The 24161-nt window shown below is 18.0% G+C and overlaps 8 protein-coding genes across 8 annotated transcripts; 2 read left to right on the forward strand and 6 right to left on the reverse strand.

The window, feature by feature from the left end:
• Window positions 1-685: 685 nt before the first annotated feature.
• Window positions 686-2101, reverse strand: PF3D7_1413000 (conserved Plasmodium protein, unknown function; the record flags this gene model as incomplete). Its single annotated transcript, XM_001348266.1, has 1 exon — window positions 686-2101. One exon carries the CDS (start codon window positions 2099-2101, stop codon window positions 686-688), a length of 1416 nt encoding a protein of 471 aa, XP_001348302.1.
• A 1826-nt stretch (window positions 2102-3927) lies between these two features.
• On the forward strand, window positions 3928-6030 carry PF3D7_1413100 (conserved Plasmodium protein, unknown function; the record flags this gene model as incomplete). Its single annotated transcript, XM_001348267.1, has 4 exons — window positions 3928-3965; window positions 4147-4211; window positions 4308-4401; window positions 4506-6030. 4 exons carry the CDS (start codon window positions 3928-3930, stop codon window positions 6028-6030), a joined length of 1722 nt encoding a protein of 573 aa, XP_001348303.1.
• A 900-nt stretch (window positions 6031-6930) lies between these two features.
• On the reverse strand, window positions 6931-8535 carry PF3D7_1413200 (conserved Plasmodium protein, unknown function; the record flags this gene model as incomplete). The annotated part of the gene is made up of 4 exons (XM_001348268.1): window positions 6931-7981; window positions 8113-8206; window positions 8299-8366; window positions 8492-8535. The coding sequence occupies 4 exons, from the start codon at window positions 8533-8535 to the stop codon at window positions 6931-6933; spliced, it is 1257 nt and encodes a 418-aa protein (XP_001348304.1).
• Window positions 8536-9613: 1078 nt separating this feature from the next.
• On the reverse strand, window positions 9614-10085 carry PF3D7_1413300 (conserved Plasmodium protein, unknown function; the record flags this gene model as incomplete). Its single annotated transcript, XM_002585405.1, has 3 exons — window positions 9614-9634; window positions 9780-9855; window positions 9976-10085. 3 exons carry the CDS (start codon window positions 10083-10085, stop codon window positions 9614-9616), a joined length of 207 nt encoding a protein of 68 aa, XP_002585451.1.
• A 767-nt stretch (window positions 10086-10852) lies between these two features.
• On the reverse strand, window positions 10853-12784 carry PF3D7_1413400 (30S ribosomal protein S9, putative; the record flags this gene model as incomplete). The annotated part of the gene is made up of 1 exon (XM_001348269.2): window positions 10853-12784. One exon carries the CDS (start codon window positions 12782-12784, stop codon window positions 10853-10855), a length of 1932 nt encoding a protein of 643 aa, XP_001348305.2.
• Window positions 12785-13591: 807 nt separating this feature from the next.
• PF3D7_1413500 (FeS assembly ATPase SufC) lies at window positions 13592-14635 on the reverse strand (the record flags this gene model as incomplete). Its single annotated transcript, XM_001348270.1, has 1 exon — window positions 13592-14635. One exon carries the CDS (start codon window positions 14633-14635, stop codon window positions 13592-13594), a length of 1044 nt encoding a protein of 347 aa, XP_001348306.1.
• A 1029-nt stretch (window positions 14636-15664) lies between these two features.
• PF3D7_1413600 (conserved Plasmodium protein, unknown function) lies at window positions 15665-17368 on the forward strand (the record flags this gene model as incomplete). Its single annotated transcript, XM_001348271.3, has 2 exons — window positions 15665-16602; window positions 16735-17368. 2 exons carry the CDS (start codon window positions 15665-15667, stop codon window positions 17366-17368), a joined length of 1572 nt encoding a protein of 523 aa, XP_001348307.3.
• A 104-nt stretch (window positions 17369-17472) lies between these two features.
• On the reverse strand, window positions 17473-22842 carry PF3D7_1413700 (conserved Plasmodium protein, unknown function; the record flags this gene model as incomplete). Its single annotated transcript, XM_001348272.2, has 12 exons — window positions 17473-17555; window positions 17627-17669; window positions 17823-17875; window positions 18014-18286; window positions 18469-21054; window positions 21223-21283; window positions 21554-21745; window positions 21898-21956; window positions 22064-22138; window positions 22326-22400; window positions 22603-22694; window positions 22793-22842. The coding sequence occupies 12 exons, from the start codon at window positions 22840-22842 to the stop codon at window positions 17473-17475; spliced, it is 3642 nt and encodes a 1213-aa protein (XP_001348308.2).
• Window positions 22843-24161: the final 1319 nt, after the last annotated feature.

The following is a 24161-nucleotide window of genomic DNA, read 5'->3' on the forward strand; positions in this document are numbered from 1 at the left end:
AAAAATATATATATATATATATATATGTTTTTATTTATTTATTCATTTATATAACATATATACCTATTAACAAAATGATATTATATGTTATATTTTAATTATTATTATTTTTTTTTTTTTTTTAAATAATATTTCTTTATTAAGGAAATAATACATCATAATTAGCTTTAACATATCCGGATATATTATTAATGAATCTATATATTTTTGTATTATGTATTTTCACATATACATATATATATTAATAGTATCATCTTATGTATATATTCGTTATTTCATTTTTTTTTTCTCGATACCTTTATATATATATTTATATAATTAAAAAAATATATATATAAAAAAATAAATTTTTTGTTAAATTCAATTTACGTTATTATTATATACAATATGTCAATCATCTATTTTGTATACATATTATAATTAATATATCTACATTTATATTTTATTATTATTATTTTTTTTTTTTTTTTTCCATTTAATGTTTTATATTCTATATTGAAAATGGATGTGATTCCACAATAAAATTAAAAAAAAAAAAAAATATAGAATTTATAAACATAATATATATAAACATATGGATATATATATAAATATATAAGTACATAAATAAATAAACATATAAACATATAAACATATAAATATATTAAAAAGTGATAAAATATATATATATATATATATATATTTTTCAACGAAATATCTTTTTATATATATATCCAAATATGGATGTTATGACATTTGATTTATTTTCTTTTATATCATTATTTGATATATTAGATTTGTAAGATTCAAAGGAATTATTAACATTATTAACATTTTTTACATTATTTATGGTGTTAATTTTATTCATATTTAATGTAGGTACTGCATTGTTTGTAACATAGTTGGTGTATGGTTTTTTATTTTCAGCAATAACTTTAGATTCTCTTTCATCATTCGTATAATTTGTTTGTAATAATAATTTCTTCCAGTTGTCGTTATTTTTGGATATATTTTTTTTTTTTTGGTTTATTTTTATTTGTTCTAATTTTATTTTTAGTATATCTTCTTCTTTTACAAATTGCACATTTTTTTTTATATTTTCATTTGTTTGTGATCCTATAAAAATATCTTTATTATCTTTTTCATTACATTTATTATTATTGTCTACTGCTTCTTCCATCCTATCTATATTAAACGAATTATTTATATTTTTATTAGTTTTTTCTATAGTATTTTTTATTACTTTTATATCGTTTTTTGATTCTTTTTTCTTTTTCTTTTTATTTACTTTTTTATTTTTAGTCACAATATTAGATTTGTTAGTACTATTAGTATTATTATTATTGCTAGTAGTATCACCACTAGATCTTGTTGTTATATTCATTACATTTGATGTGTCTTTTTCATGTTTTCCTTTATTCTTTTTTAATGACATTTTTGTAGTACTATTACTTGTACCATTTCTATTTTTATTTATTTTTTCGTTTACATTTTTTTTATTATCATTTTTATTTTTATTTATGGAATCATTCCCAATTTTTTTATTTACACTTTTGTTTTTATCTATTGAATCATGAACTATTTTTTTTTTATGTACATGTTTATTCTTTTCTTTATTATTTGATTTATTTAGTTTAATAGCACTATTATTTTTTTCACTCCTGTTATTATTATTAGTGTGTATATGTTTATATTTCATTGAAAATGATTTACTAACTACCAATGAATTAAATTTATTATAATTTGTACTTTTACATTTTGTTATCCTATTCAATGATATATTAGATCTTTGTGTAACAATATTATTTTGAAAAGCTAGTAATTTTTTTTTTTTTTCTTCTTTTTTCCATTGTTTCACCTTAACAAACAATTTAGCTACCTCCTCAGGATACATTTCTAAATATAATGATATTTCATGCTTAATCGTATTTATATAATGACTCCTCATAGAACTGCCACTATGCTTAGTTATTTTTAATTCTTCAGCTCTCTTCCAATTAATCTTTTCATTTTTTAACTGATATTCGTATGCATATAAAAATACTTTCTTAGATTCATCTATATCGTATGCTTTAACTTTTGTCTTTTTTTTTTTCTTCTTTTGTTCTACTTTCGTAACCATTTTCTAATATTTATATAATATATCTTATTTAACACACACAAAGAAAATAGAAAAAAAAAAAAAAATAATAATAATTAAATAAATAAATAAATAAATATATATGTGTATGTATATATTATTTATAGCTAGTTCGTTGTTAAAATGTCTACTTATTTAAGTTAGACAAATGGAAACACATCAAAAACTGATGATTCAAATATACAAAAATTAAAAAAATAAATATGCCTATATATATATATATTAATTTTCCAATTTAATGTGTGGAAAATATATTATTTTTGATAATATTATTCTTTATACCTATTTTTTTATAAAAAAAATTTATGAACATGTACAGGCTTTTTTTTATTTTTTTTACCTGAACAGTTAATAACCTTTTTTCATATATTCTTAATATAATATATATTTTATATATTAAATATAAAATATCTACAACTAATAAGAATTAAAAATATATGCGAATAAATATATTCACATATATATATATATATATATATATATATATATTATTTTTGTCTCATATAATTTTTCTATAAATATAAATAATACTTCTTTATTTTAATTAATTGTTTTTCCTTTTATTTCTTAGTATGTATGTTTTTAATTTATTATAGGAATACCTTTATAAATTAAAAATAAGAATTCATACAATTATGAATTTATTAGATAGACGTATCATTTAACACATTTTTATAATTGATTTATAATTTTATGTAAAAAATTATTTTATATATAATTATATGAATTTATTAGATAGACGTATCATTTAACACATTTTTATAATTGATTTATAATTTTATGTAAAAAATTATTTTATATATAATTATATATTTTTTCTCTTTTCAATTATTAATTAAAAAAGGAGTGTCTAATTAATATGGAATACTATATATGTGAATTATATATAATATTATATCCTAGAATATATTTTTTTTCATGAAAAATTTATTCACATATTATAAAAAATTTTGAAATATAATTATTTTATTAAAATGTATTCGCGTAAAAAAAAAAAATATAATAAAAAAAAAATAATAAAAAAAAAATAATAAAAAACAAATAATAAAAAAAAATAATAATAATCCTGTCCATATCGACCTATATAAATATAAAAAAGGTAAAAAAAATATATGTATATATATGCACTAGTACAATATATATATATATATATATATATATATATATTATGTAGGGTTGTCTTTTTTATGTATATTATGTTTTTTTCCTCCTTATAACCTATATAATATTATGTATAAAAAAAATTATGATATAATAAATTTAATTAGCAATATCTACCCAGATAATCATTTCCTATTTTATATCAACACATTATAGTCTTTTTTCTTATGTTTTTATTTGTGTTAAGTAAAAATTATATATAAAGTATATAATTATAAACTTTTATTAAAATTAAAAAAAATATATCTTTTTTAAAATTTAATCATATATTATGTATTGAATACATCAATAAAATTTTTCTTTTTCTTAATATATTTTTAAATAATATATTTTCTTTTTAGATATTATTAAAATTTGTAATAGGTATAATTATATTTAATTCTACATTTTAGACCTATTAATTTTGCTACTATCATATTCTGCTTTTAATATTTTAGACATTTTTTTTTTTTTTTTTTTTTTCACTGAATAAAAATATATATTCCAAATGAGTAGATGAAAAATTATAATATTTGATAAATTTATAGGACGTAAAAAAAAAAATAAATAATAAATTAAATAATTATACATGTATATAATTCTATCAAAAATATGCTTGTTGTATATTTTGAATTTACACCTATGAGGAAAATAAACTTTGTAATAAAATGTCTACAGTAACAAAGAAAAATAAAAGTTACCTTGAGTAATAAATGAATGAATAAATAAATAAATAAATAAATAAATAAATATATATATATATAATAAATTTTTTTTACAGAAAAGTTTGTAGTTACATATTGAATAATATATATTTATACATGTTAATATATATATATATATATATATATATATATTTTGTATTTCGCTATTTTTAATTTTAACAGATCATTGTCAGAGGAAGATGTTCTAACTTTGATAAAGAAATGTTATAGGGATAAATTAATATATGGTAAAGTCAGGAAAATAAAATATTTTATGATAAATAAATATACATACATACATACACACACACATATATATATATATAATATATTTATATATTTAGGCTATGTTCAGTGGAAATTATTGGATAGAAAAATTTTTTCGAAACGCTTTTCGGTTAATACATTCAAAAATATATGGAGAATAATTAACAAGAGGTACAACTAAAAGGGGAAAAAAAAAAAAACTTATGTATATATAAACAAATATGCACATATATATATATATATATATATATTTATTTATTTATTTATTCATTCAGCTTTGACGATTATTACGGTAAATATGAAAATGACTTATCCCAGGTTGAGGTGGAAGCACAAGAAGTCCTATGGAAAAATAAAGAAGAAAAAAAAAAAAGAAAAGCGGATAAAGAAAAATTTATACAGATATATTCATCGAAGTTAAGTGTAAGTCTTTCCAATATATCTTTATTAAGAAAATTTAGTAAAGTGAATAGTAGTCTTCATTTTCGTAATAGTAATAGTAATTATTATAGTCCTCTACAAAATAATTTAAATAATAGTTATGGAAATATGTTAAAAAGTGTATGTAACGATGAAGAAAAGAATAAAGAAAATTATGTAAAAAAGGATGTATTAAAAAGTGATATACATAATAATAGTAATATTAATAGTAATGTTGATTATATTAAAAAAAATATAAATTATATAAAAACACAAAGCGATTTATTAGACTTGTATTTTTTAATAATATCCTTAATTCATGATAATAAAAGATTTCTTCTTTTAAGAAAAATCGATGAAATTTATGAGAAGAATATTTTAAAATGTTATAACAACATAAACAATGTTTATAATAATTATATATTAAATATTATAAGGATGATATATGAAATGTGTGCAATATCGAATATAATGCATAATAATAAAACATCACAAGAACAACTTAATAAAAATATAAGTAAATATATGAATAAAAAAACAAACAGTAACGTTTCCTATAATATATATTCAAGTTATAGTACGAACCTTCGATCATATGGACATGAAATATATAACAAAAGTAATAAGCATACTCATCATAACCATTTTATAAACAGTAAATGTATAGATAATAAACAAAATATAATAATAATAGAAACTAATGAAAAAATATATAAATTTGATAAAATGCATTTAAATTATGATATATTTTATGATATATATAAAAATAATTTAACATTAAAAAATAATCAAGTAATAACATTTTTCTTACCCTTACCCAAAAATAAGCCTAATCATTTGACATATAAAAATAATAACTTTTATTATTTTGATGACATAATATATTTAAATAAAAATTTAAGTGATGATGTTTATAATTATATTTATATTTTACAAAAATATTTCCTTTCCTTTAAATTCTGGTATTTTTATTTAAGATATCAAGGTATCGACAAAATGAAAAAATTATTTAATAACGAATTATCAAATTTATTTTTTTACCTTGCTAATTATGATAAAATAAATAATAAATCATCAAATATTTCTTTTTATCAAAACAAGGGAACAAACAAACAAAAAAAAAAAAACTATCTATTACTCTTTGAATATAATATAAAAACATTGATAAACCTATGTTTACATATATTAAAAATATATCTAAACAAGGAAATTAAAATCAATATATCATATTTCCAAATAATAAAAATATTAAATTTATGTTTAAACCCAACACGTAACAAAAAAATTATGCGCCACTATGTAGTACACATGAAATTTGTGCATAGCATTTTTATGAAATTAATCAAAATTAAAGAAAAAAAAAAAATTAAAAAAAAATAAAAATTATGCATTAGGTCATATAAACCCTTGAAGCAAATATTTTAAAAAAAAAAAAAAAAAAATAATATCTTTATGTGTGCACATATATATATATATATATATATATATATGTATATTTTTCTTTTTATGGTTTTTTAATTATGTCTTTTTTTTAAGTTCAAAAAACTTACTTTTTTCTTATATAAAAAAAAACATGTATCGTTAAGTTAATCTGTTTTGATGTAATAAGCAAAATGTAGGAATTTATGTGAGCTAATTATGTGTAGGTGGAGGGATAATCATTAAAAGGTTATATGTATATAATATATATATATATATGTATGTATGTATGTATGTATGTATGTATGTATGTATGTATGTATGTATGTATTTGTGTATATATGTGGAATAATTCTTCTACGAATTAAAAATATTTCATATTTTTTTTTTTTTTTTTTTTTTTTTTTTTGGAATCAAGTTCTTTATATAAGAGAGGAAAGAAAAAAAAAAAATATATATATATATATATAAATATATATGTGTAGGTATACATTTTTGTTCATATTTCTTTTTAAAATGATTCATATGAATAATGTTCTTTTTTTTTTTTTTTTTTTTAAATATATATATATATATATTTTTTTTTTTTTTTTCATGATAATAATAAATGTATATCACTTATTTAATGATATAATATTTCAAATAACATCGTTAGGTTGTATACAATAATGTGCACATATTAATTTGAACTATATATAAATAAATAAATATATATATATATATATATATATATATATATATATATATATATATATTGTTACTATCCCCTCCTCCTCCAAAAAAAAAAAAAAAAAAAAAAATATAAATAAATCTGAAGATTTATATATATATATATATATATATTTTTTTTTTATGTGTTTATTATTTTTTCCCTTTAGAATTTTTTATAATATTTTTTTTTGTTTTTTTGTCGTCCTTTTTTTCACTTTTTTTATCCTTCTTATCTTCCTTTTTGTCTTTTTTTATTTTATCTTTCTTATCATCTTTTTTTTCATCCTTCTTTTCATCCTTCTTTTCATCCTTCTTTTCATCCTTCTTTTCATCCCTTTTTTCATCCTTCTTTTCATCCCTTTTTTCATCCTTCTTTTCATCCTTCTTTTCATCCTTTTTTTCATCCTTCTTTTCATCCTTTTTTTCGTCCTTTTTGTCTTTCTTAATTTTATCCTTTTTATTTTTGTCATCTAATTTAATTTTTTCTTCATTTTTTTCTTTTTTTTTATCTGCATCTTTTTTTGTTTTGTCTACATTTTTATCTTCGCCTTTGTCATTTTTCCCTTTATCATTTTTGAATTTGTCCGTTTTTAGTTTCTCATATTTTTCCTCTTTTTTATGTTTGTCTAATTTTTGTGATTTATTATCATATTTAAGATCTTTTTTGTTGATTTTATTTTTTAGTTTATCATCTTTTTTGTCGTCCTTTTTTCCTTTGTCTTCTTTTTTCCCTTTATTTATTGCTTTTTTATTATCTTCCTTTAACAACCCTTTAGTAGTATATGTATTATCTTTTTTCTTATCTTTTTTAGGTAAACCTTGTACAAGTTTTGTTTTATTGGGTTTATGTATATCTTTTTTCAAATGTACATTTTTGGTTTTTAAGGATACTAGTTTATTTTTTTTGTCGATAATTTTATTCATAGTTTTCTTTTTCTTTAAAATGGAATTAACAACAATTTGTTTGTTTCGAAATGTGTTTGTGCTCAATTTTTTATAATCAAGACTAGCTCCTTTGATAACTCTATTCATAGATATGTTAGACCTTTGTTTGGTAAATTGAACTTTAGGAGTAGCAGTCTTTTTTGTTTTGTCATTCTTTTTTATTTTTCCTTTTTTTATATTTTTCATTTTATTTTGTTTTTTCATCTCATTCAATCTTTCGACATCTCTTGAATAGTTTTCAATAAATTGAGGTAGGCTAAAAAAGGGGGGAAAAATAAAAAAAAAAAAATAAATAAATATATATATATATTATATATTTGTATATATATATATATATATATATATATATTTTTATTTTTATTTTTTATTTTTTGAAAAAAACAAGACCAATTTGCTATACTATTATTCCAGTAATTTTTCATGGTTGTTATGGAATGCTTGGTTATTTTTTTTTTCTCAGCCAATTTCCAATTTATTCTTCCTAAATAAATAAATAAATAAATATATATATATATATATATATACATATATATAATATTTATTATATGATAGTGTTCATTTTTTTCCTTTTACCATATAACAACTGCTGCTCGTATCCATAAAGAAATAATTTTTTTTTTTCCTTTTCATCAAAATGTTTTCTATAAAATGATGAATTAATTATAGTTTTTAAGGACACCCATTTTTTCTTTTTCTTTTTCTTTTTCTATCTTTTTTTCTTTTTTTTTTTTTCTTTTTTTTTAATAACATTTTTATTTTGTTTTACCTTTGATCATCCACATTTTTTATATTATCAGATACTTTACTCATTTGGTAAAAATGAAATATTTATATTTTTTGTTCTTTTTTTTTTTTTTTTTTTTTTATAACTTTTTAAAATATAATATATTTAAGATTACATACATATATAATGTATAAGGAATAATAAAAATTATACTATTCAAAAAAAAATATATATATATATATATATATATATATATATATATATTTCTTTTTCTTTTTATTTTTATTTTTTATATTGTGATGTTTGTTTAATATATTTTAATAAATATAAGACAAAAAACTTTTTATTCATATATGTTATTCATAGGAATGTAGAATATGTTATATATAAACCTATTCATTTGTGTAATATATTTTATATTTTATGTTTTTTATTTTATTTTTTTTTTTTTATTGAAACGAATATATTTTTTCCCTATTAAAAATGTAAAAGACAATATGTCTTGAATAATCTTTTTTTTTTTTTTTTTTTTTTTTTTTTTTATATTCCCCCAGTACATATATAATAGTAGTAAATTATTATTTCACCGCTTATAATAAATAAATAGATATATACATACATACATACATATATATATATATATATATATATATATATATATATATATATATATATTATATAATATATTTTATATATAAACACAAGATACTTCATATAGTGTTTATATAAATCGAAGGATAATTTCATTGTATTGTTCGTTTATGTGATATATAATAATTTTTTTTTTTTTTTATTATTTTCTTAATGTTTAAAAAATATATAAGAATTTTTACACACATGAAAATGTAGATAATTTAATTATTATATGTCTTAAACATAATATTATATATATATATATATATAGTTTCTTTTATGATTATTATTTTTTTTTTATGTTATTATTATAATTTCATATTAAAGGGGAAAAAAAAAAAAAAAAAATTACCATTTTATTCAAACAAATATACATATTAAAAGACAAAAAAAAAAATATATATATATATATATATATATATAATAGTTTTGGATTTTTTTTTTTTTTTTTTTAATTTCTACATAATAAATATATATGATCCCTCCTTACTATTAACATATTTGTAATATTTAAACACCAGATGAATATTTTTATTTCTTTTTGTTTACATTCTATAAAAAAAAAAAAAAAAAAAAAAAAAAAATATATATATAGATATATACATATATATATATATACATATATATATATATATATATATATATATATATGTATGTATATTCTTTGCTGTAATATTTTCCTTTCTTTGAATATTACCTTATTTAAATCGTAACTCTTGAAAAAACAATATATATATGTAATCAAGGTACACAAAATGAAGAAAAATATACACCTAGATTAATATAAAATATATATAATATATATGATTATACAAAAATAAAATATATAAATCAATATATATACACACACATATATATATATATATATATATATATATATATAATTTCATTACAAGAAAAAAAATATAAAGGGATCCTTAAACGACTGTATATATTTTGTTATTTGAAAAAAGTTGTCCTTATTATAAAACAATGGGATTAAAGAAAATTTAAGAATACTCATTTTATATAAATATCTTCACAAAATAAAATAAACAAAAATGTATTACCACATTAATATGTATAAATAAATAAATATATAAATAAATATTTATATATATATATTTATATATATATTTATATATATATTTATATATATATGATTTATTATAATATTCTCAAAAAGTTCTTCCTCTTACATTTTATTTATAACAGCCTAACCATATAAATCATATTTTTTTTTTTTTTTTTTTTTTTTTTAATGACTATTTTATTAAAAGTGAACTTTTGATTATACATATAAAAAAAAATATATTTATATATATATATATATATATAGTAGATATGGAAATATATTCATAAATATTTCTTATATATTTAATATTTTTAATATTGTTTATATATTTTAAATGGAGGTTTATTTAAAAAAATAATAATAATAAAATAAAATAATTAAATAAATATTTGCCATCTTGCAAAAGTTATAAAGATGTAACATTTATAAAAAAAAAAAATAAATAATAAATAACATATTAAAAAAATGTCTTAAAAAAATAAAATATTAAATTTAATTATGCACATATATATATATATATATATATATATATATATATATATATATATATTATATAATATTAGCGTAATTAAAATAAGATATAAACAAAAAAAAAAAAAAAAAAAAAAAAACAAATATATAATAATAATCACATATTATATATATATATATATATATGTGCATATATTTAATTGTAAAATGTAGAACGAAAAAAGATTTATATATACCCCTTTATTTTATCTTTTACTATATTGTTTTTTCTTGCGCGCCTTTTTGAGCCCATATTTTTTCCTCTCAACCTTTCTAGTATCAACGGTCATAAAATTAAGTGACCTAAAGAATGGTTTAATTTTTAACGAAAAATTATAAACAATATATTTAACTAGAGCATGAAAGATAGCAACACTCTGACCTGATAATCCTCCTCCTTCAACTTTGGCTACAATATTAAAATGTCTATGTAAACATAGATTTAACAAAGGACTAAAAATTTTATTTAGGTTTAAGATTTGATATTGTAAATATTGATAACCATCTCTATTATTTATAATCAAGTTGTTATTTCCTCTTTCTAAAAAAACCTGTGCTAATGCTCTTTTTTTTTTCCCAGAAAATATTAATTTCTCTTTATTTTTTATTCTATTTTTATCAAAAGAAAATTTCTCTATACCTCCATTATCAAACATATATTCATATTCCTCTTTAACATCACACAAAACATTATATAAATCAAATGTCATATATTTCTTCATTATATTTTCTTCACTTTTATCATATGGATTTGTAACACCTTCTTCAATTTTATTTATAGTGGAATGTGTTTGAGTTTCCATTTTCTCTTTTTCATTCTCTCGAATAAAATTTTCTAAAACCATGTTATTTTGGCTAATACCTTTAGTATCATTATATAAATTTATATTCCGTTTTTCCATAGATATGTTCGTCGCATCATTCTGTACAATGGTTCCCATTTTATCATGTGAATCAGACATATTTTCTTGTTGTAATGTATAATTTTGAAAACGGTGTTTATACTTATTTATTAAATCACATACCGATTCATAAAAATATTTCTTTAATTTTATATGATAATTTTTATCTGTCGGAAAAGTAATCGGTATTTCCTCAACATATTGATAATTTAAATATTTCGTTAATCTGTCAAATTCATTTTTATTATGTAAATTATATATATCATATCGAAACTTACTAATATTATTTATATAATGTTCCATATAATTCCCTTCATCAAATATTGTATCTTCAATATTTAATTTTACATTTTTTTCTCTTTTATCATATTTTAAGAGCGCATCATCACAATCTATAATTTTTTGTAGATATTCTACTTCTTTTTCATTTATTATATTTTTTGTTACATTCGAGATTTTTTCAAAATCATCTATAGTTCCTATATAAGAATTTAAATCTTCATCCTTTTGTATTTTATCTTTACTCTCTTTAGATTTCCTTAAATATATATCATCACCATCATCGACATTCTCTTTTGTATCATCTTTATCTTTTAATTCTTTTTTTTTCTTTTCCTCTTCATCACTAGTACTTTTTTTCTTTTTTACTTGTTTTTGATTTTTTATATATCTTTTTCTCTTCATGCCTTTTTCTATACTTTTCTTTCTTTTAGATTCTTCAGATATACTTCTATTAGCTTGACTTTTTTCTTTAGCCTTTTTTCTTAATTCTTCAATCTCTTCTTCTGAAAAGGTTTTCTTATCTTTTTTTTTTAGAGCGTTATTAGACTTATCAGATCCCTTATCTTTTTTAAACAAAACAAATTTCTTTCTACATTTTGAATGAATATTTATAATCTTAGATGCACATACATATTTATTTATAAAAAAAAAAAAATCATTTATAACAATATTTCGAAAATTATAATATTTCATCTTATTTATATCTTTCTTTATTGGTATATATAAAAAAATATTTATATTTTTTCTTTTCTTTCTTTTATATTCCCACCTATCAATATGCTTTATCTTTTTTACTCTTTCCTTAACACATATAATATTTGCACAACAAAAAATATTTCCCAATTTTTTTCTTCCACAATTTTTATAAATCCTATTAACACCCCTCCCATTTATGTAATATGAACAAAATAAAATGAACAAAATTATATAACTCTTTACATGATTAAAAAACATATTCTTCAAATAAAAAAAGGTAACATAAGTAAACAGATAAACATAAGCATAAACATAAACATAAATATATATAAATAAATATAAAAATATATATATATATATATAATATTACAATGCCTCCAATGGGAAACTGTAACTCTAAAATATAAATATATTTATTATATATATATTTATTTATTTTTTAATGCTATCGATTTATAATTTTTTATAAAATAAAAAAAAAAAAAAAAAGATCAACTGATTTTTCTTTCTTTCTTTCTTTCTTTCTTTCTTTTTTTTTTTTTTTTTTTTTTTTTTTTTTTTTTTAATATATATTCACAATGTGTAAGTAATATGTTAATATATTAAACATATGAAGAAATATAATTGTTTACATACATATAAATGTATTAATTTTTTTTTTTTTTTTTTTTTTTTTTTTTTTATCCAATATTCGTTCAATTATTCTTCTTTTCATTTTTTATATTTTTAAAAAATGTAATTTAAAATTGATTTTATATTTCATATATCTTGGTCTTATATTTTAATAATAAGTTGGTAAAAAAGGGTAAGGTTATGTATGCATTATGGACAAAACATATAGCTACCCCTCCAAAAAAAAAAAAAATATATATATAAAAAATGAAATAATACAATGTACGTTAAAAAAAAATAAAGTAAAAAATAAAATTAAACAGTATACATATAATATATATATATATATATATATATATATATATATATATATATATATATTTATATATTCATATTTGTAATAAGTACAAAATAATATCATATGTACATTATAAAATCCACATATATGTTTATCTATTCCTTAAGAAATTGAGAGTACCCCTTATTTTCTATTTTGTCAACCAGGGAAAAATCTCCACTTTCTATTATTTTCCCTTGATGCATAATGTGTATAAAATTTGGCTTTAATAATTCTAATAATTTTTTATAATGTGTTACAATTAAAAAAGAATTATTGTCATTTGAAAAGTTGGTTATCACATTAGATGTAAGTTTAAAAGAATCAACATCTAATCCAGAATCTGTTTCATCTAAAATACAAAATGTTGGCTTCAAAATTAACATTTGTAATATTTCATTTCTTTTTTTTTCTCCTCCACTAAATCCATAATTAACAGGTCGATCTAAAAATTCACTCGATAATCCAACTTTTTTTATTTCTTCTATCATCATTAAATTAAATTCACTTACACTTATCTCTTCTTCATTTCTATGCCTTCTATGTGAATTCAATGCTGCTCTTAGGAATTCATTATTTTTTACCATAGGAAGTTCAACCGGATATTGAAAAGCTAAAAAAATACCACATAACGATCTAACATTTACAGGTAAATTAATTAAATCTAAGCCTTTATATTTTATTATACCTTTTGTTATTTTATAATATGGATGACCAGCTATTACTTTTGCTAAGGTTGATTTTCCAGAGCCATTCCTTCCCATAATTGTGTGCTTCTCACCTAAATATATTTCTAAATTTATTCCTTTTAATATTTCTTTCTCTCCTTCTATCTCTATTGCATGTAAATCTTTTATTTCTAACAACGGATGTGTCTTATCCCAACCTTCTCCTTCAGTTATTATTTTAGATTCTTCTTCTAAATTTTTTAATAAAGATAATCTATCCATATCAAAGTTGTTATTTTCCATATGCACGACATTCTTCGGCTTCCTTAAAAAAGAATACTTGTTTTTATATTCATTATAACCATTAATTACAAAGCTGTACATTTTATTCTTCCTTTTTCTTCCTTCATTGTATGATGATACATTTATCATTCCAAAAAATATATATATTGTAACAGCCCAAGTAATGTTGAGCCATTTTCTTCTTTTCATATTTTTTAATAAAGTTGAAGGGTTTCAAAAGGATGCATATATATTATAAATATAAAATAATATATTTATTTAAATTATATATATATATATATATATATATATATATATTAATCATGAATAAGTAAAAACACAACAAAAAAAAAAAAAATAAAAAAAAATAATAATATATAACATAAATAAATATATAAAATAAAACAAAAGGGACCTTTTTATACATATTTATATGTATGACAAATCCCGATGATATGAATTGATATATTTTTTTTGGTATATTTCGTTAATTAATAAAATAAATAAATAAATAAATATATATATATATATATTATATATATGTTTATATTTTGAAATCTCCTAATTCTAAATGACCATTTTTAAAAATTTATAAATTTAAAAATGTCACTATTCTCTCATACCGATTCAGTACAAAAATAAAGTATATATATATATATATATATATTAATTTTTTTTATTTTGAACAAGTTACGTTGTTTATTAAAAAAAAAATTCTCCCTTGCACCAAACACATAAATACTTCAATATATATATACATATATATATATAAGCACATCAATTCTACTTATTACATGTGTATAATTAGAATATTCCATGGGTGATAAAATAATATTTAATACACACACCAGTTCTGCAAATTTTATATTCTCATTAAAAGGAAAAAATATATATATATATATATATATATATATATATATATATATATTTATTTATTTATTTATATTACACATATTTAACACATATATATTATTATTATCCTTCATAATCCTTTATACTAATATTAGAATTTTCCAACTAATGATTTATACAATATTTCTAAATATAAATTCAATCTAATAAATATAATATAATACATTTTTTTTTTCTTCTTTTTTCCCTGAACAATTCATAATTTATATCTTATTTCATATGTACCGTTCAGGTAAAAATAATTAATAAAAAAAAAAAAAAAAAGTACATATAATAAATAATGAAGAATAAAATAATATAAAACAATATAATAAGAAGAAGAATAAGATGGGCTTATATAATATTAAATGTAAAATGGATGAAAACCATAAGGAACATTATTTTCAATATAAAAGTCCTAACAGATTTGATAGTAACAAAAAAAAGACAATTAATATATCTGGAGAATTAAAAATGCAAAAGTTAAATAGTATAAAAAAAAAAATTCCTTCCTATAATAAAGGATATGTTCTAGAAAATAAAAAAAAAATATATGTATCTAATTGTGGTGCTCCTGATATATTTGATATATCAACATATTACGCTAATGAAAAAAAAGAAAAAGAAAAACAACAATGTTTAAATATTTTAAATAAAAGTAAACAGACCAAAAAAAATGAACATAATAATAAGATGTGTAATATAAAAAAAGAACATATAGTAGACAATAGACCTTGCAAATATGCACATATAAAAAATAAGAATAAACTAAAATATTATAAATACACAAACAATGAAATATTATTTAAAATAAAATATTGTAATGGAAAAAAAAAAAATCATTACAAAGATAATTTGAATAAAATCCATTCACATAATAATAAAAAAGTTAAAAATAAATTGAATAATCAAACTTATAAATGTAAACAAACAAATATCATATCAGCACATGTTCATTCAAATAATAATATAAAATTACAAAATTTTAATCATAAATCATCAACTAAAAAGAAAAATTTATATAATAAGGAAAAAATATTAAAGAAGAAAGAAAATGTACCTACCTGTTTTATACCTATAAATAAAAAATGTCCAAAAGAAAATGAAAAAATATACAACATGGATGTAATTAAAAATTTTAAATATTTAGACACAAAAATGAAAAATTATATTAATGAGCAAATAAAATACTATGGTCAGAACTGGAGACCAGAATATATTACTGATTTATATTTTTTTATTAAAAAGAATTATCACAAAATGGATTCATCAGATAAATTCAAAAGGTAAAAGTATAAATCAAAATATGTATATATATATATATATATATATATATATATATTCATGTTTTTATGTTTTTATTTTTCCACATTTATAAATTTTTTTATTTTTTTATTTTTTTATTTCCATATTTATAGAACTAAGGAAACTTCATATTGTCCTTACAAATATAAAATTTCACAAAATAAAGAAAAACAAAAACATCAAATGTTAAATAAAGTTCTATCGCCCAACTCATGTAATAAAAATAATGATTATTTATTAATTAAATATTCTCTTGTATTGTTAAATCTTATGGATACATATAATATTATAGATGAAAATTATGACAAGATAAATACAGGAAATAATGTCCACCAATCATTAAATAAAAATAATTTAATAAAAAAATTAAATGAATTCAAATTAGATGAAAGAAAATATATTTTCCCATTTTATCAGGTTTATACTTATTTAAAAAATCAACAACATATATTTGAAAAAATATTAAAACAAAAAAAAATAATAAAATATAAAATAAATCATAAGAAAACAACAAACAAAGAAAACAATGACAATTTTCATTGGAAGGAATTAATTCAAATTGAATTAAAAATTATAAGATTTCTTAACAATTTTCAACAAATCATTAAAAAAAAAAATGAAGAAAAAGAACACAATAATAACCTTCCTAATATCAAATATTATAAGAACATACCTTCTAATATATGTAAACTCATCAAAATAGTAAATGAAGTGACACGTATATTAAAGATAAAACTAAACAAATAGATAAATAAAATAAAATAAAATAAAATAAAAAAATAATAAATTATAAATCATATACATTCATTTATATATATTCATTCAAAATATACAACAACAAATTTAATTATTTATATATCCTTCTCCTCTGTTTTTTTCTTTCCTAAAAATTTGTTTAGCTTTATTTTATCAAAAAATCCTACTGTGCTATTATCTTCTGAAAAAAAAAAAAAAAAAAAATATATGTATGTATACATATATATATATATTTATCTATTAATTTACCAATTAATTGGGGCTTATTATTTATGTGCTCATCATCCGTTTTCTATATATATATAAACACCCAAATAAATAAATTAATTAATTAATGAATCACCACAAATATATGAAATAAGACATATATATATATATATATATATATATATATATATATATATATATATATTTATTTATTTTTATGTTGTTTTTATATACTCACCCTCCTTTCCTTCTTTTCCTTTTCGTCATTGAATTTATGATCCATTGAATAGCCTAAAGTGTACACAATAATGTCAATAAAATATTAATAAGTAATTAGCATATATAATAATAAATCTTATAAACAATTAACATCGATATAAAATATATATATATATATATATATATATATATATATATATAATATATTACCTGTCTTGTCATAGTTCCATCCAATTTCATCGCCAAGATGTTGTAATGCCCCTAAATTTTTCGACTCAACCAATAAACAGTTCGAATTATTATTATTTTTTTTTTTAATTATTAATTTTATTATAGCCAAGTTATCATACGTTGTTGGTATTTCCTGTACATGTAGCTTATTCATATCTATGATAAATTTTTTTTCTTTTGTTTCAATTTTCAACATTTTAGTATTGATGTTGCAAGAAATGATACACTTTTTGCTTATTATAGTATTCTCACCTAAATAAAAAAAAAAAAAAAAAAAATTTATTTATTAATAAATTTTAGGGGGTAATGTATTAAATGGACATGTAATCTAAATTAAAATATAAATATGATATAATATATGAACATATACTTATAATAAAAAAAAATTCATACATATATATAATATATATATATATATATATATATATATTTACATAGTGCAACGTGCACATAGGCAGAAAATCCTTCGCTCAGATATTTTCTTCCCATTTTATCATCTTCATACCTTTGATTCTCCATACTATTTTCATGGGATACTTTTCTTTCATTATATATTTTTTTTTCTTTAACATTTGAAATATCATTATCATACAATTTCTTGTCAGAATTAAAGGAATTCATTTGTAAGGAACTTTTTTTTTTTAATAAATTTTTATCTATCATTTTGTTATTTTTATCTAATATATTATTTTTCTGGTCATTACTCATAGGTAAATTATTATGAGTTTCATTATTTTTTGAACATTTATTAATTTCCATATGCTTGTTATCTTTTTTTACAATGTTATGGATTTGTAATATATCATTCTTTTCATTTGATATAATATTATGATTATTTTCTATCTTTCTTTGAGTATCTTCTTCCTTTTTCATATCTATTTTTGTATCATATATGATTTTCTTTATTTTGTTGTGTTCCTGTTCATGTACCTGTTCATGTTCATGTTCATGTTTATGTTTATGTTCCTGTTCATGTTTATGTTTATGTTTATGTTCATGTTCATGTTTATGTTTATGTTCCTGTTCATGTACCTGTTCATGTTCATGTTCCTGTTCATGTTCCTGTTCATGTTCATGTTCATGTTCATGTTTCTTTTCTTTTTTTTTTTTTAAACTTTGTGAGCGAACACTTACCTTTTTTAAATATTCATTAAAAAGAAAATCTTCAATTTTTATTTTCTCTTTATCATTCATATTATATTCCTCTGATATATTTTTTTTACCATCTCCTGATATTAAAGTGTTCATTCTATTTATAAGATAATTTTTTTTTTTTTTTTTTTTTTCCTTTTCATTTTTTTTCTTTGGTTCCAAATAAAGATCAATATAACTTTCCAAGCAAACATTATTCATATAATTATTATTATTATTATTATTATCATCATCATTTATCGCTATTATGTTATCCAACTTTTTATTTCTCATTTTATCAAACTTATTTCCAATGCATTTCTTAGTATCATCCATATTCCCCTTAACATTTGTTTCATACATTTTATAATCATTATCATATTTGTTAAATTTGTTTGTGTCTGAATCATTCCCATTTTTTTTAAAATAATAATAATCATCGATTTTTAGAAATGAAGATATATCTTGTTGATTATCCAAATAATGCTTTTTTAAAAGAAACTCTTTTCTATTCGTGATAATATTTGTGTATGTATCTAAAGATTCTACATTTATCTCATCATTTTTATTTTCTACATATTTATGTTCTAATATATACATATCCCTATCATTGGTACATGTTTTATTTTTTGCTTTGTTCCATATGGATGGTATTTTATTTTTTTCACATACTAATGTATTATCATCTTTCGATATGGTGTTTTCCATATTTTTAATATCATAATTATCTTTGGTATCTTCTAATTTTTTCCTCTCTTCATTTTGTTTAAGCAAAGATAAAATAACCTCTTCATCATCATAAAAATTTATTTCCTTTACATTCTTTATATTTTTCTTATAGAATATAAAATTCTTTACATTATTATCTAATTCATTATTTTTATTTGTATAAACCGTTTTCTTTTTTCCATGTTTGTTTTTTTTAATTACAATTTTTTCTTTCTCCTTTTTTTCAGTAATATAACAGAACTCCATGTTTTCATCTGACCAATCATTTTCATCATATACTTTTAATAATATATCTTTGTTATTTTCATCTTTTAGAAATTTTTTTTTTGTTAACAAAGAATTCTTTTCATCAATTTCGTAAACTATCTTTTGTTTTTTCTTTATATCAAATACTATTTTTTTTTTATTACCAACATAAAAATAAATGTTTTCATTCTCTTCTTTTAAATTATTATTATTATCATCAACATTTTTATAAGTTCGTTTTACCATTCTGTTATTACATGTGACATTTTCTCTGTCCCTATATTTCCTTCTGTTTTTGTTTTTCTCTTTTTGTGTATAGTCATCCGTATTAGTAAAGAAATATTCGTATTCATTTAATAATATGATATCTTTCTTTTTCTCATTTTTTTGTAAAAACTGTATAATTGCATCAATTTTCCCTTGTGAATTTATTTCAAATGTAGTTATTGATTTATTTGTATGTAATAGAATATTAATTAAATGACGTATACCTTTTTCTTCAACATTTTTTATTATATGGTTACTATTATATGAACAACCATCATATAAATCTGTATGAAATTCCTGAGCATTATTATTAACTTGGTTACTCACAATATTACTTTTAACATTTCCTTTATATATGTCATAAAATTGGATATTTTTATTTTCCAAAATCTTTTGAAATTTATAAATTAATTCCCTTCTATCACGAAGTTTTACGTTGCAGTATTTTTTTTGAAAAGTCTTAAAGCTGTTGTTTATTATATTCTTATTGTAATTGATTTGTTCATTTAATTCTTGAGCACTATATAAACACATTAAGCGATAACCTTTTGAAAACTCATTCTCCAAAGAAATTTCTTTTATTTTCATATCTTGTGAATGTACACAACCGCAAGGATATGAAACGGTATTTAACTTTCCAGATGTTCCTACAAAAATGATATATGTGCACACACATATATATATATATATATATATATGAATATATTTATTTTTATATTTCTCATTTTACAAATGGTTCATTATAATACTATTTAAAAAATATCAATATAGTCAATATAATCAATCTTCTGCCAAACCATTTTTTTGTATTTTACCTTCAAACACATTTTCATTTTTCTCTTTTGAGCTTTCTATACTCCTCGTAGACTTTTCTTTCTATAAAAGATAAGAAGAATTATATAATTATGAAGAATATCAATGTTGTCTTATTTCAAGAAAACATGTAATTTTTCTTAAATTCTTTGCAATTTTTTTTTTCTGAACATTCTAGCTATTTTGTATTATTTATTTATTTTTATTTTTTTTTTTTTCTGAACATTCTAGCTATTTTATATTATTCATTTATTTTAATTTTTTTTTTTCTGAACATTCTAGCTATATTATATTATATATATATATATTTATTTATTTTTTTTTTTTACATACCGACAATTTATTAGAATTTTCCAAACTGTCTATTAATAATTTTTGATTGTTTTCATTTATTTTAGATGAATTATGTTGAACTTGTATTCCCTTAATATTTTTTATATACTCTATTAATATATTTGACAAGGTGTTACATAATTGACAAATTTTTTTTATGTAACATTTCTTTCGATCTTTTGTTTGTTTTTCCTAAATTGTATTGTTAAAAAGAATATATATATATATATATATTCACATATAAACATAAAATATATGTATGTTCACATTTGTATATTCTTATATTATTATATTATTATATTATTATATTATTATATTTCTATGTTTTTCTTGTCCTGTATTACTATTAGTGAGTATAATTGCAGTGCCGAGATAATAACGTTTTCTATATATTGTCCAATATCTAAAAAAAAAAATATATATATATATATTAAAAAATGAATATTATAATACAGTAGAGTTGGTAAATACAACATATACATATAATAATATATATATATATATATTTACCATCATTGATATTTTTCTCTTCGATCTTTTTTTCTTTTAATATTTGCAAATACAAAACTAAAACTGTGTGAAGCTCTAAGATATAAAAAAAAAAAATAGTTGAAACAAAATATGATTAATATACTTTTGAATGTTTCTAAGAATATACATATAATCACTACTAAATATATATTGAACTATAACCAATTAAATAATCAAATATTTCATATATATATATATATATATATATATATATATATATTTATTTATTTATTTATTATACGTTGTGCAATTATTTTTGTTTTGATTTCATCCGCCAGCTTAAGCGTGTCCATACTTAGAATGTCCATTTTATCATCTGGAAAAATTTTTTAAAAGAAAAAAAAAAAAAAAAATTATTTGAAAGTAAAAATAAGTAAAACTTTAACACACTACAGTAAAACATATATAAATCATGTTACAATTATTTATATTAATGTTTAAATTATAAATAGATAGAACAGATAAAATGTGCACACAAATATATATTTATATTTTTAATTCCATATAATTTTGTTAACCTTTGTTAAAAAGTACTTTATTTTTCTCCATTTTTTTTTTTAATTTATAAAGATCATTATTTAATTGATGTTGTTTATATGAAGATGTGTTACTTTGAAAAAAAAAAAATGAGAAACATAAAATAAAAATAATATTGTTAATACAAATGGAAAGCTATAAATACATATTTTTCATATTTTTACATTTTACGTAGTTGGATTAATTTGGTTTAAAAGATGTAGCCTATACTTATTACACATTTAAAATATAGAATAATAATATATCAAAAAAAAGAAAACAAAACAAATACATATCTATATCTATCTATATATATATATATATATATATATATAAATAAACTATTCAGTCTGTAACTCTCTTTACAACCATAAAATGTGGTAGCTTAAATATTCAACTTAGTATATATAGTAAAAAGTAAGTAATCTAATAAAGCATAATTTAAAATGGTTGCAAGATAAATAGGTATATATATATATTTTTATATATATGTTTTTTTTTTTTTTTTTTTTTTTTTTTATTCTCTTTTATATACTACTCAAAATAATATATAATAAATTAACTATATAAATAAATAAATATATATGTTACATATTATTATTTTAATATATATATTTTAATATGGCAAAAATGTAACTTAAAAATGATAATAAATTTATTACATTATATTTTATTATATTTACTTATTTTAATTTTTTTAATTATATTTAAAAAATATATATTAAACCAATTTTGATCGTGCATCAAATTTTTGTTAACCAAATAATTTCTCTTCCAAAAAAAAAAAAAAAAAAAAAAGGAAAAATCTAAAACCAGTTAAGCGAAACGAGAAACAGAACAAGCATTAATAAGTATAAAAAAAAAAAAAAAAAAAAAAAAAAAACCTAATGTGAATCAATTTGTAAAATATATAAAATATGACATAATAAATATATTTAATAAAGTTTATTAATATTTGTAAAAAAACTCTAATCCTGATTTTAATATTATTTCTATATAATCATTGAAAAGTATAAAATATATAAATATATATATATATATTATTATAACACATATATTTGTAACTACCCCCAATTTTTGGGTAAACAATAATTAGAATAAATTTTATGTATATTATTATTCTATAATATTGATTATAGAAAATTATTTTTTTGTTGCCTTCAAATATAGGAATTAATTGAATTATATAAAATTGTAAAATATTTGTATATACCTACATGACAACCATTAAAATATAATAATTTTAAAATGATAAAAAAAATTAATATTTCACAAATTAGTATATATAATATAATATAATATAATATATAAATATTATATATTATAATTTTGTATGTATTATTATATGTTCATTATTATATTTATTGAAATTATTTGGGAGAAGTTAGGCACAAAGAAAAAATAAATAATAATAATAAAATAAAATAAAATAATAGATTATAAATAATAAATGATAAAAAAATATATATATAGTTATTACCAAAATATGAAATAAAAATAAATTAGCCTATATATATATAATATATATATATGTATTATATTATATATATATATATATATA

This window comes from Plasmodium falciparum (assembly GCF_000002765.6).
Source record: "Plasmodium falciparum 3D7 genome assembly, chromosome: 14".
Taxonomy (NCBI): domain Eukaryota; phylum Apicomplexa; class Aconoidasida; order Haemosporida; family Plasmodiidae; genus Plasmodium; species Plasmodium falciparum.